The sequence below is a fragment of the Tenrec ecaudatus genome, chromosome 10 (assembly GCF_050624435.1).
Source record: "Tenrec ecaudatus isolate mTenEca1 chromosome 10, mTenEca1.hap1, whole genome shotgun sequence".
Taxonomy (NCBI): domain Eukaryota; kingdom Metazoa; phylum Chordata; class Mammalia; order Afrosoricida; family Tenrecidae; genus Tenrec; species Tenrec ecaudatus.
In genome coordinates this window covers 156,832,371-156,850,224 of record NC_134539.1, presented here as the reverse complement: position 1 = coordinate 156,850,224, position 17,854 = coordinate 156,832,371, and the positions used below count along the sequence as shown (strand labels likewise).

General features: G+C 61.7%; 1 protein-coding gene across 1 annotated transcript; it reads right to left on the bottom strand.

Annotated features, from left to right (window-relative positions):
- Positions 1–23: 23 nt before the first annotated feature.
- Positions 24–17,636, bottom strand: CARD14 (caspase recruitment domain family member 14). Its single transcript, XM_075562319.1, has 21 exons — positions 17,359–17,636; positions 15,888–16,025; positions 14,415–14,719; positions 13,090–13,257; positions 12,706–12,825; positions 11,413–11,538; positions 10,973–11,128; positions 10,432–10,548; positions 9,954–10,072; positions 9,658–9,749; positions 8,353–8,379; positions 7,995–8,007; positions 7,546–7,759; positions 7,180–7,306; positions 6,776–7,013; positions 5,506–5,569; positions 4,878–5,003; positions 3,113–3,272; positions 2,579–2,700; positions 1,417–1,532; positions 24–922 (listed from the first exon to the last, which is right to left on the bottom strand). The coding sequence occupies exons 1-21, from the start codon at positions 17,567–17,569 to the stop codon at positions 715–717; spliced, it is 2,967 nt and encodes a 988-aa protein (XP_075418434.1). The 5' UTR covers positions 17,570–17,636; the 3' UTR covers positions 24–714.
- Between the last annotated feature and the right edge of the window lie 218 nt (positions 17,637–17,854).

Genomic DNA, 17,854 nt, shown 5'->3' with positions numbered 1-17,854 from the left:
GACTTGGTTTTAATGCCCCCAACCTGAACTTGGTCTGTTTCAGAAATCCCTGCCACTGCTGTCTTGCAAGGGGCCCACGGGGGTCCCTGGAGGTGGGGTGGGGGGCATCCCTGGAGGTTGAGGTGTACTTAGGAGGGGAAGGCAGTCTTGGGTGCAGGAAGACCATTTGGTACTTCTGTGGTCTCCGCCAGGCGTCGCCAGGACCCAGGCTAGACACCTCTCCCGTCCCTTGGGCCTGTGTTGCTAGGTAAGCACCTCAGGCCCGAGTTGTCCTCCCCAGCTGTGGGGGCTAAGAAATGGTAGTCACAGCGACAGTTTGCTTTGTCCTCCAGGAGGGCATGGACCTCACAGGCACAGGGCAGCTGGCCCTTGGCAGAGCTCTGCCCGTCCGACTAGCCCTTTGACACTGAAACATGAAGTCAAGGGAGCAGGCAGAGGGCAGCCGGTGTCCACAAAAACACCGGGGACGGGGCCCGCTGACCCATCCTGCACAGTCCACGGGTCACCGGGTAAGTTCACACGCCAAGCCCTGGTGAGGGTGGGCTTGGTGAACTCTCGAACCGCTGAGTGGTGGGAGGGCTGCCCTGGGGGTCTGGACCCGTGGGCGGCGGAGGGGCCAGGTCAGTGGGGTCAACACCCCACGGCAGTGTCTGCTGTGGACCCGAACCCTAAGCCCACAGGGGATCTGCATTCCCGGGGGGGAGGGGCACAGCATCAGTGGGGGCTCTGCTCGGTCCACACGACCCTCTTCTGTGCATCTGCGATGGCCAGGCGGACGCAGCTGAGCAGGGTGTCCAGGTCGCTCCAGCTGTCAGGGGCCAGGCTGCTGTACAGACAGGGTGCCCTGTCCAGGTCCCCCTCCTCCTGCCGGGCTGCCTCCAGCAGCTGCTCTTCAGACGCGCCCAGCCGCTGCAGGGACTTCCTGCCGGGGGTGTCGGGGGTGTGGCGGACTTAGAGGCAGAGGCCCAGCAAGAGGTGCCCACGCCATGGCCACAGCAACCCCACTCTGAGAGGGCTGGGGCAGAGACCCCAAGACTGGAGCTTAGCTGACCAAGCCTGCCAGCTGGTCCTCAAGTGACAGTCCCCTCTTCAGGGAGAATCAATCTGTGACCTTCCATCCCAAGTGCCACATGTGTCCCCGGTGCAAATCAAGGGGGGCCCAGCCTTGCTCTGTCCACATGCACCCCAGGAATGTCTAGCCCCTTAGAAATGTCCTTGATCAAGTTAAGGTGGCCTTGGGCCTGGCCCCTTAGTTCCCCAGGGGTGAGGGGACTTTGTCCAGGGAACTGTGTGTGACCACCCCAAGAGCACCTCTAGGGACAAAGGAGGGGACGTTCTGCTGGTGGAGCCTGTGGGTGGGGCCCTGATGGGACTCAGAGACCTGACCCAAGTTTGCTGTAGGAGAGAGACAGCTACCTGAGCCTCCGGGCGGTCTTCTCGGTGGGGGAGACAAAGAGGACGATGGGGAAGATTTCCCAGTGGTGCAGGGTGCGGACACTGGCCAGCCCCAAATCCAGGAGGCCGTGGGTGTTCTGCAGGGGAGGGGGGGCACAGTGTGAGCTATGGTCTCTGGGTCCTGAAAGGAGCCTGACCTGGGCGGATCTTGGGGCCCACAAATGGGAGGGGGTTTGGGGTGGGGGTGGGGTTGCATGCAATCTTTTAGCATATCGATACCTCATTTGATTTTTTTCATCTGGAAATCCAGAGATTGCAAGCCACGATGTGAGATCAGAAACCCTGGTGGCATCGTGATCACCACAAGGTCAGCAGTTTGAAACCACCCGCCGCACCTTGAGGGAGGCTTTTTATTCTAAAGACTTGGTATGCTCGGGAACCCACAGGGACAGAGAGAGGTTCTCAGCTGCCTCTTCACCTGCGTGTGCAGGTAACTGGGCCTGTCTGCCACAGGACTACCCAGGACTTGGGGCCATGGGAGGCCTGCGAGTGGCCGGCAGTCTCTCTAAGTGGCTCCGCTGAGCAGAGCTGGACATGGGGGGGGGGGGCTGCACTCCGAGGGGCAGCTGAACAGGGGACGACCTCGATCTAGGCCTGACCTACAACTGTGGAGGTGTGCTCCCACCTGCGGGGCTTTTGCAAGAATCTCACTCCCCTGCATCTCCCCTCCCCCTGGGAAGCCACACACCACTACTGTCGGGTCAATTCTGACTCAGAACACCAGAGAACTGCCCCTGTGGGTTTCCAGGGTGAACACACTTACAGACGTGCACAGCCTCATGGGTCTTCCTCAGAGTGGCTGGTGGATTTGAACCACCGACTATGTGGGCCATTCGACAAACTCAGAGAAAAGCTCCCCAGATACAGACTCTACCCCCCAGCACAGCACCTACTTTTTCCCTGAGAGACCCCAGCGGCCCATTCATCCCTGCACCCTGCCCACCCTCCTCAGAGACTCAAAGCCCACTCAATTCCATGAGACACCCCCTGCACCCCCCACCTTCCTCAGAGGCACCAGTGCGCCACTCAAATCCATGAGACCACACCCCCTGAGCCCCACCCCCCAAGACCCTAGCACCCTGCCTACTTTCCCGCTGAGGGTTCTGCCCCCCGTACTCCCCACCTTCTCCATGAGACACTCCACAGCCTGGCGGGTGACCCCGCAGCGTCCTCGGGGCCCCTCTGGGCCCTGGATGATGTCCCCTCTCTGGGTCTGTGCATCATACTCCTCCGGGCTCAGGGCCTCTGCAGGTGACAGAGTGACCATGATGTGTCACCTTGTGCTCACAGGACCACCTTGGCGCCCTGGCACTCAGTTCCTCCCTCCCCTGCAGGGCAGCACCCCACTCCTCCCCTGACCCCACCCATACCCACTCCACTGTCCCCCAGGTGTTTGCCCCCCACCATAGCCCGGGGCTCCCAGAGGACAGCGCACAGCTAGCACACAGCAAGTCTGTGCCAGCCCCTGCTCCAGACCAGGTCCGGGGGGGCACAGCCTATCACTTCCCCCAGCAGTTAGTTGTTAACCTCCCTGCAAGCAGTTAGCTATAACCCCACCCACCCACCCAGCTGCACTAGGCAGGCCTCGGTGGCAAGCAGGTATGGTGTCACAGAGGCCGGTGGGCAGGGTGGGGAGGGGCTCACAGTTGGGGCATACCTGCAGGGCACTTCTCGAACCCTCTGGAGAGGCTCAGCTTCTCTGCCAGGATCTTCCCCAGCAGCCTGGGCACGAAGAGCACCGGCCGAGGCCTGCTGGGCCGGTGGGGGTGCACCCGCGTGTAGGGCACCAGGGTGAAGCAGCTCTCTGCCCAGAAACACTCAGCCAAGGAGTCTGTGGGGAGAGCGTGTGCCTGGCCAGTCGGCTTCCCTCCACCTCAGGGACCCCACCATCCATGCCCCACTGTCAGTCACCCACACTGTCAGTCAGCCCCCCCTCCACTGTCAGTCCCCCATACTGTCAGACCCCACACAGTTAGCCTCTACACTGTCATCCCCCACACTATCAGCCTCCCCACACCATCAGTACCCCCACTATCAGTTCCCCACACCATCAGCCCCCATACTGCCAGCTCCCAGACCGTCAGCTCAGACACCATCAGTTACCACACCATCAACACCTCCACTATCAGCCCTCCACACCATCAGCGCCCCCACACTGCCAGCCCCCTCACTGTTAGCTCCCACACTGTCTCAGCTCCTACACTGTCGGTCCTCCATACTGTCAGCCCCTCTCACCATCAGCACCCACCCATCATGAGCTACCCCACACACCATTAGTGCCCCGAGATCCCACAACCCCTCTCCTCTAGACAGCCCCTCCCACACCTGCAACTCTTTAAGGGTACCTACTACCCCATCCTCCAAGGTGGGGGAGGAGATGGCCAGTCAGGGTGCAGTACAGCACCAAGGAAGCATACAACTTTCCTCTTGTTCTTTCATGTTTCACGCCCCCCACTATCGTGACCCTGATTCTACCTTACAAATCTGACTAGACCAGAGCATGTACACTGGTACAGATAGGAACTGGAAACACAGGGAATCCAGGACAGATAAACCCCTCAGGACCAGTGATGAGAGTAGTGATAGCAGAAGGATAAGGGGAAGGTGGGGGAGAAAGGGGGAACCAATCATAATGATCAACATATAGCCCCTCTCCCAGGGGGATGGACAATAGAAAACTGGGTGAAGGGAGGCAGAGGTCAGTGTAAGACATGAGAAAATAATAATAATTTATAAATTATCAAGGGTTCATTAGGGAGGGGGTGGGAAGGGAAAAAAATGAGGAGCTGACACCAAGAACTCAAGTAGAAAAAGTTTTGAGAATGATGATGGCAACAAATGTACAAATGTGCTTGACACGATGGATGGATGGATGGATTGTGATAAGAGCTACACAAGCCCCTATTTTTAAAAAAATTTTTTAAGATTCACAACCTGGGGTGGGGTGGGGGGCTCAGGGACAGTTCTGCTCTGTCCCACAGGGACACCGAGCTGGAATGAAGGCAGCAGCATGGGTGGTGTTAAGGGTCCCTGGTGAAGCAGAGGATAAGCACCCTACTGCTGAATGCAAGTCAGCGGTTCGAACCCCCCAGCCACTGCACAGGAGAAAGCGGAGGCTGCGTGTGCCTGTAAGGATGCACAGCCTTGGAGAGCTTGGGCAGGGGCCCGGTCTACTGCGTCCTAGAGGGTCTGTCCTGGTGCGTGGGAGCCACCCACGGCCGGGAGTGAGTGGGCGCAGTGGATCAGGAGCTAGCGGAGACCCGGTGGAAATGTACAGTCTTGGCAGGGAGTCCCAAGAGACAAACCACGGGAAGGGAGTGTGAGCGCCCAGGGCCTCTGGGTGAGCTCAGTATCCCTGCACAAGCTCCTAAGCTAAGGGTCTTCCTTCCAGTGGCAGGCAGGGGCCCTTCCCCCTCCTCCACCACCAGAGCCCCCAGAGCCTCACCTTTGGTGTCCAACGGGCCCCCGTCCAAGGACGAGCAGAGAGGACTGCCTTTAGCTTTGTCGGCGCTGACGAAGCGGACCAGCTTCTGAGGGCCCCCAGAGGGCTGCTACGGGGTGAGGGGAGATGAGTGAAGGGTGATGAAGCCATGAGAGCACACCGGGACCCTGCCTGCCAGCACCCCAACCCAGGGAACGCCTTGGGACCCTGTGTGTCACTCAATATTCAGGCTGCCCGAGGGGGATTCGGCAGATGGGAGGGGGCCCAAAGCAGACAGAGCCCCCTGCCCAGCAGCTCGCTGCAGCAGGCAGCAGAGTGAGGTCCAGGGGAGCATGCCCTGGGTCAGAGTGCTACACCCTGAGGGGGGGGGGGTGTCTGCATCTGAGAGAGAAGATGCCAGACCCCTGAGAAGATTGGGCAGGCCTGAGAACCCGCCGCGTGCAGACCAGGATGCTGCTGGGGATGCCACACCGACTTAGGGCACAGGCAGGTAGGACTCCCACCAGGAGCCCCGGCCCACCACCCCAGGCGGCAGGACTTCAGGTGGGACCAGTGCTGATGGGAAGGGGCCGGCCCCAAGTGGGTGCTGCTCCCTAGACGCCCCTCACCTTGCGGGCGGCCGCACTCTGCTGTGTCATGTCCTGGATGGTGGCAATGAGCAGCTGCTGGGCCCTGCAGAGGGGAGGCCAGAACAGATGCAGATGGCTGGAGCTGGCTTGGGGCTGCGACATCTGGAAGCCCCTGGGGGCCGGCTGGGGCTGCATTCTCTGCCCACCCGCCTGAGTCCTCCCTGGGGGAGTTGGCCCCACACAGGCAGCCTCTCCCAGGCGTTGCTCTCAGGAGTCAGGTCTTCGCTACTCAGGTGTCCCCGACCCGTCGACCCCATCGCATGTGACCTGGACTTGCACAGGGTCTGAGCCGGCCTGGGGAAGACACCTTGCTCAGTCCTGCAGCCCTGGCCTTCACCCTGAGAGGCTCACACAGGGTGCCCGGGCTCTGTGGTTCGAAACAAGAGCCCAGCTTCCCCCCGGAGTGGGTGAACAGAGCCCCTGGGTGGCACAAAGGTATAACACTGGGTGCAAACTGGGGAGACTCCATCAGAGGCGCCTCCCAAGAAAGGCTGGGAAACCACTATGGATGAGAACACGGAGGACCCTCCAGAGACACAAACTGCACACGGGGACTGTCCTATCCCTACACACTGCCTCCGGGGACTGTCCTATCCCTACACACTGCCCCAGGGGACTGTCCTATCCCTACACACTGCCCACGGGGACTGTCCTATCCCTACACACTGCCCACGGGGACTGTCCTATCCCTACACACTGCACACGGGGACTGTCCTATCCCTACACACTGCACACGGGGACTGTCCTATCCCTACACACTGCACACGGGGACTGTCCTATCCCTACACACTGCCCACGGGGACTGTCTTATCCCTACACACTGCCCACGGGGACTGCTCTACACCCACGCATGGCTCACACAACTGGTCCATGGGCAGCTCTACACATACATACATACATACATACATACATACAGGAAAACACACACAGAGACAAACACAGACATGCACACGTGCGTGATGTTTGGGGTCTTTTGTTTGTTTGGTGGGTTGCCCAGAATGGGGGTGTTTCCTGGATGTTTTAAGGGAGCCGGTGCCAGATGGGGCCATGGTGACTCCTGGCCTGTCTGAGAACAGGTCGGCTTGTCACCAGTGGGGCCAAAGATGATGCTCACACCCCGCGCCCCGCACAGGGTGGAGTGACCCAGCCCCGGCTGCCCACGGGGCAGAGGATGGGATTCCTCTAGAAGGTTCTAGAATGATCCATGGTCAGGCCTGTCTCCCATCACCCAGCAGTACTCAGGACCCACCGGGAGTAGTTGGGGATGGCACCGTGGTCCATGTCCCTCATGGTGCAGGGGCTGACTCGGTGGGCGTGCCAGCGGCCCGGGCCCTGGTACAGGGTGTTGGTGACATGCAGGACCTCGTTACAGCGCACCTGCAGCGCCCCCTCCTCCCGGCCCTCCATGGCCAGGTTGGCACGGATGTAGAACGAGTCTCCCGAGGTGGCCATGTTGGCCTCCAGGTCTTGGACCAGCTTCTTGTACCCTGAGGAGAGCGGATAGGAGCTGCAGTCATGCCAAGAAGCTCCATTCTAGAACAAGAACATGGGAGGGGGGGCCACCTGGCCACCGCCACAGCCGTGCTATCACCTGGGGGACCCCAGAGCAGGGACAGGCGGGGGCAGAGAGCAGGCAGGGCTGGTGGGCATTACCCTCCATGTTGACCTTCACAGACAGACAGCAGAAGCCGTCCACCTGCCCCAGGAGCCCAATGGCCTGCTCCAGGGTGGTGTCCTCCAGCACTGCCTTGACCAGGGACCCCGCTGCGTCACAGTCGACCTGAGAGCAAATAGCCAGGTTGGCCTTGGGGTTGAGGACTCTGGGGTCCTGGGCTAGACAGGAGGAGGCTGGGGGGGAGGGTGTCCTCGGGGAGGGCACAGCAGAACCACAGTCAGACAGACGTGCCCCCTCCCAGCCACGGGCAGGCCAAAGGCCACACAGTCCTGACCCTTGCCCACAGCCTGGGTCAGGCCCCCAGAGGCTGGACGGACGTCTCGCCGAACCCTCCACCCACTCACCATCACTATCTGGGTGCCTGGGCGTAGTGCCATCTCGTCGGCCGCTGAGCCGGGGGTGACACGGTGGATGAAGATGCCAGCGTGGTTCCCCCCAATGATGCTGATCTGCCGCAGCAACGAGCACCCCTGGAAGGCCAGCGCCGTGACCTGGCTCAGCATCCTGCGGGCTGGCCGCCTCCGCACGGGCATGCTTCCCCCGGAGGGACACAGGCTGCTGTGGGGGACAGGGGCCGCGCTAACAGAGCAGGGGCAGCCAGGTGAGGGCCAGGCCGGGATCCCCAGCCCACCGAGTGTCTGGGTGTTCTGGAATGCTCCATTCACCTGCCCTGCCCCAGCCCATGTCCCAGAGGACACAGGCTGCTCTGTGCCTCCTCCAGGCCCAGCTCCCCAGGGATGCCTCCCCTGTCCCCACTCACTTGTGGGAGGCATAGGGGTCACCGCAGCAGGGCTGGGAAGTACCCTCTACCTCAGGAAGGCCTAGAAGGGAGGAAGGAGCTTACAGCTGGAGCCCAGGCTGGACCTCAGAGGCCCCTATCCCAGCAGTCCTCCCCTCCTGGTCACAAAGAATCTCCACTCATCCTCTCTAAGATAAAGGGGTGGTGCCTGTGGAGGCCTGCATGGGCAGTGGGGGGCGGGGCCCAATCCACATGGTACTCTTTGACTATTTAGGTTTGTTACCAATGCTTTAACTCAACTCACAACCATCGCGACCCTGTGGGCCAGGGGAGGACAGCTCCGTCTTGAGCGTGGTTTAAAAGATCAGGAGCTATCTCACTGAAGTCAGATTTCTGGGTGCACTTGAAAAACCCAAGCTGGCCTCCCTTTCTGTGCGGGCTGCGTTCCCACCCAGGAGCCCTGGCGACGTCTTGGTTACACGTGGGGCTGCTGACTGCGAGGTCAGCAGTTCTAAGCCACCAGGAGGAGGATGGGCTGTCTCGTCCTGGAATCCTGCAGGACCTATTCTCCTCTGGCCGCGAGGGTAGCCGAGAGTGGGCGGGGGGCTTGGTTTGGACCCACTGCACAGGCCTGAGTCTCTGCATGGCAGGGGCATGGCCACAGAGCGACTGCCTCCCCTGTGCACAGCCCGCTCTGCTGGCCTCCTGGCCTGGCCTCCCAGGGTCACATGCTCCCAGGGTCCCCCCGGCTCTAGCATTTGCAACCTATGAGGCAAATGGGGTGCCCCCAGCCCAGCAAGCTGAGGACTGTGCGCTGAGGACCATGCCCTGTCCCTCTGGGAGGACGCAGCCGCCACTGTCACCTGTGGGCAACATCAGCAGTGACTCTGTCTAAAGTCCTCTGGGAACGGCCTCCAGGTATGTGCGGATCTCAGGTGGGCCCTTATGGGAGTGACAGTGTGGGATGTCCGAAGAGGCATCACCCCTACCTCCAAAGTCACTGTGCATAGTGGCGTGATGCGAGCCCCCCCTGGTGGTTGAGGGGCGAAATACAGGTGGGTGCTAAGTCCCTGCATGTGGGGGGCGGGGCCAGGTGTGCTCAGGTGCCAGACTAGAAAGAGGGAGTAGGGTGAGGCCCTCAGTGCCATTCCCTGGGAACACCCCACAGGCAGGCACTGACACCCGACACCTGTCACCTCCCAAAATCATAGGTCCCCAAATGTCCACGGCAGGGGCAGTGCGGGAGAGCGTGTGTGTGTGTATGAGATTGGGTGGTGTGAGAGAGGGTATGTGGGTACCTGTGCATTTACACAAGTGTCTGTTTGAGGTTGGTGGGGGACATGTGTAAATGCATGAGTGGGTAGGTGCCTCTGTGTATGTGTGTGTCCCTGTGTGTGCACACGTGTGTGAAGGTGTGTGCGTGTGTGGGCTTGAGTGACGGTACCCGCGGGGGAGAGAGCACAGAGGGTGTCTGTGTGTCTTCAGGAGTTGGGGTGTGCATGTTGTGTGAGTGTGTGTAGCTCTCTGAACTTGCACGCTGAGTGGGACGCAGGTGTGTACACACCCTCTCTGCCTCCAGGGGATCAGACGGCGCCCTAGAGCAGGGCAGAGCAGGGTCAGAACCGTGCAGGGCGGGCGGCCCTCCCCCTCCCAATCTTCATCCCCTGCCCTGCTCCAGAAGGTGCTGGGCACCGGCTTCAGGGGAGGGTTCGCTTACCTGCCTTGTCCACGATCTCATAGTCCAGGTCCACGTCGTCCGTCCTGTCCTCTGGGGAGGGCCTCAGATCTGCCTCCAGGATTTCAGGAGGGCTGCTGGACCACAGAGGGCACCTCAGACCCGGAGCCTGGCTCCTTCCTGCCTGGGACTGCCTGGGATCCCCAGCGCCTAGGAGAGTCTAAGGGAGACCCCAGCTGGCACACCTTAGCTGCCCCTGCCAGGTGGCTGAGCCCAGCTGCCAATCCTCATGTAAGACACACACACCCTTCACACCCTGCACCCCACACCCTCACTACCTCAGAGACCAGGGGTCCTCCAGTTGGTCCTCTGCAGCCCGCTTGTACAGGGACTGCTGGCTGGGCGGCACCGGGCTGCAGGAGCGGAAGCTGGACATAGTACTGGTGTCTGACCACAGCTGGGGGATGAGGGGGACAAAGGAGACAGCCCTTGTGGCCCCATAGGGAACCTCCCCACCACCCGTATACCTGGTGATGCCCAGCCCAGGAGCTGTCCCAGGGAAGCACCCAGGAAGGGGGCTGGGCATTGGTCCCCTTCCTCCCACCCTGCCTCAGTCACCGGCAGCTCACCCTGAGGACCTGGGCACCCAGTCCCGGCTCCCCTTGGCCAACTGGGGAGCACAGAAACACGGGGACCCCAGCCCCAGACATACAGCGAGTCCCCAAGAGCTGTCAGCCTGCTCAGAGGGGCACCAGCCGCAGAGACTGAGCAGACGGACCCCTGCCCGGGAGACCAGGGAGCACAGGGAGAAGGTACCTCGGTGGAGCTGAGGGGGCTGCCATCACTGTCCACCTGAGGGCAGATGGCATACATCCGGACCAGCCGCTGCTTGCCCCGCGCACAGGGATCCCGGGGCCCCATCTCCAGCCTGGCCTGCTGGACACAGAGGCCGGTCAGCTCGGACGGCTCCCACGGGCCCTCGGGCTCCTCCCCGGGCCCCTCCTGGGTACCCCAGACCACTGGCATGCCTGGCCTCCACCCAGAAGGTACAAAGAAGGGCCTGAGAGAGCTTCCACCTGAGAAGGTTGTTCCCTGACCACAACACGCACATTGGCCGGAGAGGCCCCAGGACACTGACCGGAGCAGTTAAGTCTGCCTGCCGTCCCTCCAGCGCCCCCCGGGATGCAGACGACCACCTCCATCGCTGCTGACTGAAAGGATGGCCCAGTCCTCCCCTGGGTGCCTCAGAAGAAAGGCCAGGTGATTTAATTCTAAAATGTCAGGCACTGAAGCCCCCAGGGGCACGAACCTGGGTGTCTGTCTCTCCTGAGTTTCCCCGGACACTCCTTGGGGACACGCTCCCCTGGCGGGGCGGGTTGTCCTGCAGCTTCCGGAGCTGTCTGCGCAGCTCACAGGTGTCCTCAGTCAGCTCGAACAGCTTCCTGCGCAGTGAGTCCTTCTCCACCAGCCGCTGCGAGATCTCCAGCTGGGCACGGTCCCGGGCTGCATAGGCCTGGGGGCCAGAGAGGCGGGGCCCACCCTTCACTCACCTCGGAGAGGCGGCCCCTGAGGGGCAGTTCCTGGGAGGGCGGGGAACAGGTATGAACCTGGTCTCTTGGAAGGGGGAGGGTAGGTTGGGTACCTGGTCTCTGGGGGTGTGAAGGACAGGTGGGGTACCTGATCTCCCTGGGGGTCAGGAGAGTGAGGCAGGGGGGGTACCTGGTCTCTCAGGTGGTGGGCATAGGTGGGGTACCTTGTCTCCCTGTGGGGGGACAGGAGGGAGAGCAGGTGGGGTACCTGGTCTCGCTCCTTCTGCAGCTCCACCACCTGGTCCTGCAGGGCGCTGGTCTTCTCCCGGTACATCTCGCAGTCCACCTGCATTTTCTGGAACTGAAGCAGAGTCTTCTCCTTCTCCTCCCAGTACTGCTTAGAGAGACCGGTCGCCGGGGCGAGGAAGCTCAGCGTGCCCAGGGCCAGGGCCGCCCTCGCTGTCCTCTCTCACCCACCGGGCTCCAAGTTGCTAGGGCTGGCATTGGTTGTAGGTGTGGCTTTGACACATGCCCTCCCCTGACCTGCCTCCCTCTCGGCCACCCTCACGTTCATCATCACCACCACCCAGCGCTAGGACAGGGCAGAACTGCCCCTGTGGGTCACTCCACTCACGGCATCCCCCATCCCTACCCCTCCCTACTGGGGGTGTTTCTGTGTAAGCATCACCCCCACTTTTTGTTGCTGTTGTATGACAGGGGTGAGGAAGGACCAGCCCACGGGTCATCTCAGGCCCGAGAAATCCCCAACGCCTGCTCACACCCCGGTCGGCCCCACCCAAGAGCCGCTGTTCCGGCCATCAATTTAGGGCTGAGTGAGTTCAGCGTCGGGGACGGAAGTCAGCAGGCTAATTATTTTAACGGCCCGAGAATGATGCGGCAAAGATCCCAGGCAGGAGATGAGGGGTTCCCAGTCCCTGGGAGGCCAGCTGGGCATTTGAGGGGCCCCAGTGACAGTACATTGTGTAACCACCCCCCGTGAGGCTGGAAACAATGTTTCCATCCCCGAGCCGGTGACCTCTCTCTGCCCAGTCCAGCACTATCCGCTAGTACACTACTGTGGCACCTTGGGAGCAGGCCCAGCAGGTCACTGCCTGGAGAGCCCAGAGCAGCCCCTTCCCATCCTCAGCCATGTGGGTTCATTTGAGAGGGGTCAGCTCCCCACTGACTTAATCTTTCAGCCTCTGAATGCACTAAGCCCTGCCTCTCCCCCTGGGGACCGCAACAAGGGCTCACTCGCTGGTTTCCCTGACCAAGGACTCTCTCACCGGCCCTCGAATCCACTGTGACCTGGAGGCCAAGGACTGTGAGCTGGCACACACTAGAGCTCTGGTAGCAGCTAAGCTGAGCTCCACCCCACAGGACAGGGCTCCTCTCTGGGGCAGGGGTGGATGGGTAGAGGCAGAGGCAGGAGGGAGGCAGAGGTCCAGAGAATGGCAGAGGCAGGAGGGATGGAGAGACAGGATGGGAGGGAGAGACAGGAGGAATGGAGAGACAGGAAGGCAGGGAGGGACAGGAGGGAGTCAGGAGGTCAGGTCCTCACCTGTTTGCGCTGCCTCTCGGCGGCTGCAGCCCGTGCCCGCAGAGAGTGGATCCGGTCCACCAGCTCCTGCTTGCTCTCCCGGGCCTCGTCCAGGCTCTGCTCCAGAATATCCTTCTCCACCTGAGACAAAGACGGGTCAGCCAGGCAGGCTGCTACCTGGAAGATGCCCCTGCCCAGCCCCTGAGACTAAGGCCAGACACAGTGCTGGATTATGGACCAAAAATGTCAAATCCACCCACAGACACCTCTGGAGAAAGGTCTAGCAATGTACATCTGCGAAGTCAGAACACAGGACCGCCCAGGGTCAGCATGGAGCAGCCAGTGGGGCTCTTGTGGTTTGGGGAGCGGTGGGGCCTCGGAATGGACGCTGCCCGCGGGACCCACCATGCTGAAGGTCAGCGAGCGGAGCTTCTGGTTCTCCTCTTTGAGGCGGCTCAGCTCCTCGTCCTCAGAGTCCAGGCTGCTGACCATCTCCAGGGAGCGCTCCTGAGACTCCTGCTCGCTTGAGGAGGTCACCTGGGCTCGCTGCAGCTCCTGCTTCACCAGGTACAGCTGAGGAAACACAGGGGTGCGGGGTGACCTCAGGGCCTGTGCTTGGCTGGCACAGAGCATCCCTCACCCCTCCTCACTCAGGAGGGACTCCGCACGCCATCGAATGGTCTTATGGGTTAGGGTTAGAGTGTGTGTTTGGCAGATGGGCCATGGGGGCCCACAGACCCCGACAAGGAGCCCTGGGAGCCAGCCCTCACGCTGTCATCATGGCAGCAGGGGCCAAGGACTCATTTCTCCAGCAGCTCCTTGGGGCTGGTGTACTGGGGAAGTGCACCACCTGCTGTCTGCCCAGGGGCCCTGCAGTGCCCAGGCCTGCCTCCTCTGCGCTGGGGCTAGAGCTAGGGGGGAGGGGCAGCCCGTGGGGTCTAGGTGTAGGGTGGGCTGCAGCACCCACTCCTGGCCAGCAGGGCGGCAAAGGGAGTTACAGACAGATGGAACAGCAAGCACAGAGGTGACTGCTGGCCCGCCTCCCCACAGTCATCCCATGGCTCCCCCTACTGTCCACCTCCTTCTACAGCTCCACCTGCAGGCCCTACCCCTCCCACAGGCCCACCTCCTCCCACAGGTGCCACCTCCTCCAGCAGCCCCACCCTCCCACAGCCCTACCTCCTCCTACAGGCTCACCCATCTCATAGCCTCACCCACTTCTAAGGCCCCACCTCCTCCTATAGCCCCACCCTCTCGCAGGCCCCACCTCCTCCAGCAGCCTCACCCCTCCCACAGCCCTACCTCCTCCTGCAGGCTCACCCATCTCATAGCCATACCCACCCACCTCCTCCCACAGCTTCACCCCTCCCACAGCCCCACCTTCTCCTGCAGGCTCACCCATCTCAGCCACAGCCTCTTTGAAGGCCCCACCCACTCCTACAGCCCCACCTGCTTCTGCAGCCTCACCCTCCCACAGGCCCCACCTCCTCCTGCAGGCTCACCCATCTCATAACCACACCCACTTTAAGGCCACACCCACTCCTACAGCCCCACCTCCTCCTGCAGGCCCCACCTCCTTCCACAGCCTCACCCTCCCATAGGCCCCACCCTCCCACAGGCCCCACCTCCTCCTGCAGCCCCGCCCTCCCACAGGCCCACCTCCTCCTGCAGGCCCCACCTCCTTCCACAGCCTCACCCTCCCATAGGCCCCGCCCTCCCACAGGCCCCACCTCCTCCTGCAGGCCCCGGCAGCGCGTGGCGGCCAGCTCCTTCTCCTGCAGGGCGCTGCTGTAGCGCAGTGACAGGTTGAGCAGCTCGTCCTTGAGCTTCAGCACCTCGTGGAAGTGGGCGCTGAGCTCGCGCTTCATGCGGCCGTGGTCGGCCTCCAGCGAGCGCAGGCTCTCCACACGGGCCTCGGCCAGGCCCAGGCGCTCCCGCAGCGCTGCCTTCTGCCTCTGCTCCTGGACCAGCTCCTCCTGCAGGCTGCTGATGGCGCCCGCCAGGCACTCTGTCAGCTTGGACGTCTCCATGAGTCCTGGGGACGGCGGGCAGTTGGGTCCAGGCTGCCCGCCCTGTTCCTCCAGGGCCCAATGTCAGCCACGAATTGCCTGAGGGTCCCTGAGGCCGGCAGTCTCCTGGACCAGGCCTCGACCAGCCCCTGCCCACGCATTTGGCAGAAGGGGCGGTGGTACTCACGGCTGTGTGGAGTCCCTACACCTGCGGTTCAGACCCAACGCCCTATATTGATGTCACCTGAGAGAGCCCTAATAACCCAAACCAAACTCACTGTCACCTAGTCAATGCCGACCCACAGTGACCCCCCTAGGACAGGGTGGAACTGCCCCTGTGGGTTTCCCAGACTGGACGCCTTGTCTTTATCCCTCAAGGCAGCTGGTGGTTTCAGACTGCTAGGGGCCCCATCTGTGATCACTGGGTCCCCAGGGCTCCTGAGAGAGCCCTAACAGAGAACATAGCTCTCTAGAAGAGACTTCTGCTGGTCCCCAAGCACCAAACCCACCTATTGTCCTCGATGCTGATGCTGATGCTGACACGCAGGGACTGGGTAATCAGAGTGAACCGGCCTACCCGCTTTTCAGAGCTGTGTTCTCATGCACTCAGCACGCAAGCCCTTTCTTCTGCTCCTCGTCTGTTGAATACACTGCTGCTGAACCCCCTTCTGCATCGCAGAGACCCGACAGGACAGGGCAGAACTGCCCCAGTGGATTTCTGAGACCATCACCCTTTAAAACCAAACTCCCTGCCCTCAAGTCGATTTCCTAGATGGTAACTTGATGGGATAGAGCCTCATCTGTCTCCTGTAGAGTGACTGCTGGTTTTGAACTGCTGACCTTGTGGTTAGCAACCCAATACATAATCCACTACACCAAATGCATAACAAATACATAACCTGCTTCAGCAAAGGACAGGCCTGGGAGCGACAAGCTCCCAGAAACATGCCCCAGTACCCAGGGTCTGCGCCTCTCAAACTCAGGTCTCCACCCGAGAGGGCCTTGGTGCTTCGGGGAGTGAGGGGCTTTGGACTTGGGCTCTCCCTCCTCCCCCTGCCCTGTTAATGGGAGGGGGGAGTAGTGCAGGCTCTGTGTCCTTGCAGAGGCAAGCGGGGGCCCTCGTTTGGATGACCTCGTGGGCCCTGGGAGGGAGGGGCTCATGGAGCCGGGTCCCCAGCAGAGGCCAGCGCTCACCACTGAAGCTGCTGAAGTCCACGGCGGGCTGCAAGCCGGTGACCAGCGTGTAGACGTCGGGGTTGTGGAACTTGAGGCTCTCCAGGAAGGCCACAGCCCCGTTCTTGCCCCGAGTCTTGAGCAGGTCCAGCAGGTGCCCTGTGGGGGGCACAGGCCTTCAGCGGCAGGGAAAGCAAAAGCCCTGCAGATGCCCTGTGTGTGTTGTTGGGGGACAGGCCTGCAGCAACGGGTGCTGGGCTGGGTCCCCATGGGCACTGCAGTAAGGGCCTGTCTGGGGAGGGTTTGCTGTGGGGGAGGCTTCCCAGTCTTTCCGGGGGGAGAAGATGGGGCCAAGAGGGCAGAGAGGTGGAGAGGGAGACCCAAGGAAGGCCCCACCCACCAGAGGCTCAAGAGGGAGTCTGGCCCCCCCACCCCTCCCCCTGAGGATCCTGAGTGCTGGTCTGTGGAAGGGCAAGGCCAGGCCTTCATGTTTGGACTTGGCCTGTATGCTGCCCTGTCAGCCCTGGGTCACTGTGCCTGGCGCATGTGAAAGATCCGGGGCGATGAGGCTGAGTGCCCTCACAGCCCACACACTCAAAGGGGGGACTTTGTGGATTTTGGCGGGGGTAGGGGGGAAGCTGCTGTGTGACCAGGCCCCAGGGAGCTCTTTCAGAGGCAAGGGGGTCAAGGGAGGAGCGGAGAGAAAGAACCACTCAGCCAGCCAGGCAGTGAAGAGGCCTGTGGGGCTGGGCAGGGGGTCAGGTCTGGGAGCTGAGTTTGATGTCTGTGACAAGCTGGGGCTGAAGCTGGGGCAGGCCAGAGAAGGAGTCCAGGTCAGCAGGGCCTGAGAACTGGGGCTAGGGCAGGGGTCAGGTCTCAGACCTAGGACTTGAGTTCAGGTCAGTGGGACAGGGTTTGAGGACTGGAGCTGGAGCTGAGGCTGAGGCTGAGCCAGGCTGGGACAGAGACCCAGGCCAGCAGGGGCAGGGCAGGAAATTGTCAGGATCAGGATCACATCTGTCTGGGTCAGGGTCATGGCCAGGTGAGAGGTCAGGGCCTGGTTAGGATGAGGTCAGGGCTGTGTTAGGGTCAGGTTAGGTCTAAGTCAGGATCAGATCAGAGTCAAGTCAAATCTAACCTGATAAAAGTCAGGTTAGGCCCAGGTCAGGGTCCAGTCACGGCCAGGTCAGAGTCAGGTCAGGTCTGGGTCAGGGCCAGTTCAGCATCAAGTTCAGTTTGGGTTCAGACAAGGCTAGTTCAAGGCTCGGTCAGGGTCAAGTTAGAGTCACTGTCAGATATAGGTCATGGACAGGTCAGTTCCAAATCAGGGTCAAGGTATCAGCAGGTCTGGGTCAAGTCCAGATCAGGGTCATGTTAGGGTTGGGTCAGGGCCTTGTCAGAGCCAGGGCAGGGGTCGGCGGGGTGAGTAGGTGCAGGCCAGTGGCAGGGCAGGTCTCGGTCAAGGCCAGTGGGGGGCTGGTTAGGGCCTCACCGGCACGCATGGCGGTGTTGGAAAGCCTGGGCCCGTGGAGCACCTCCTCCTCGTCCAGCCGGCCCAGCACGCGGGCCTGGCGCAGGTAGGGCGTCAGGCGGCTGGGGCACACGCTGCTCACGATGCGGCAACGGTGACTCTCCAGCATCTCCCACAGCTGCTCCTCGTCCAGCGACATCAGCGTGGACTCTGTGCGACAAAGCTCCGCCATGGCTGCTCCGGTCGGTCCCGGGGTCAGAGGGGACAGCGGGCCGTCGTGAGCTCCCAACCGTGCGTTCGGGGCCCTGGGCAGAGGAGAGAACAGGCTCTGCTGGACAGAGGCAGGCCAGCCCCTGGACAGGGAGCCAACTGCATTCCCTGTTAGCCACAGGAAGCTGCTCCTGGCCCTGGGCTAAGGCCCCAAACAAGGGTGGCACTTAAAAGGAGATCCCTTTTCTCATTGGTCTAGAACTAGGCTGGGCCGAACAAGGCCTGGGAAGTGGTCCATACCAGCTCC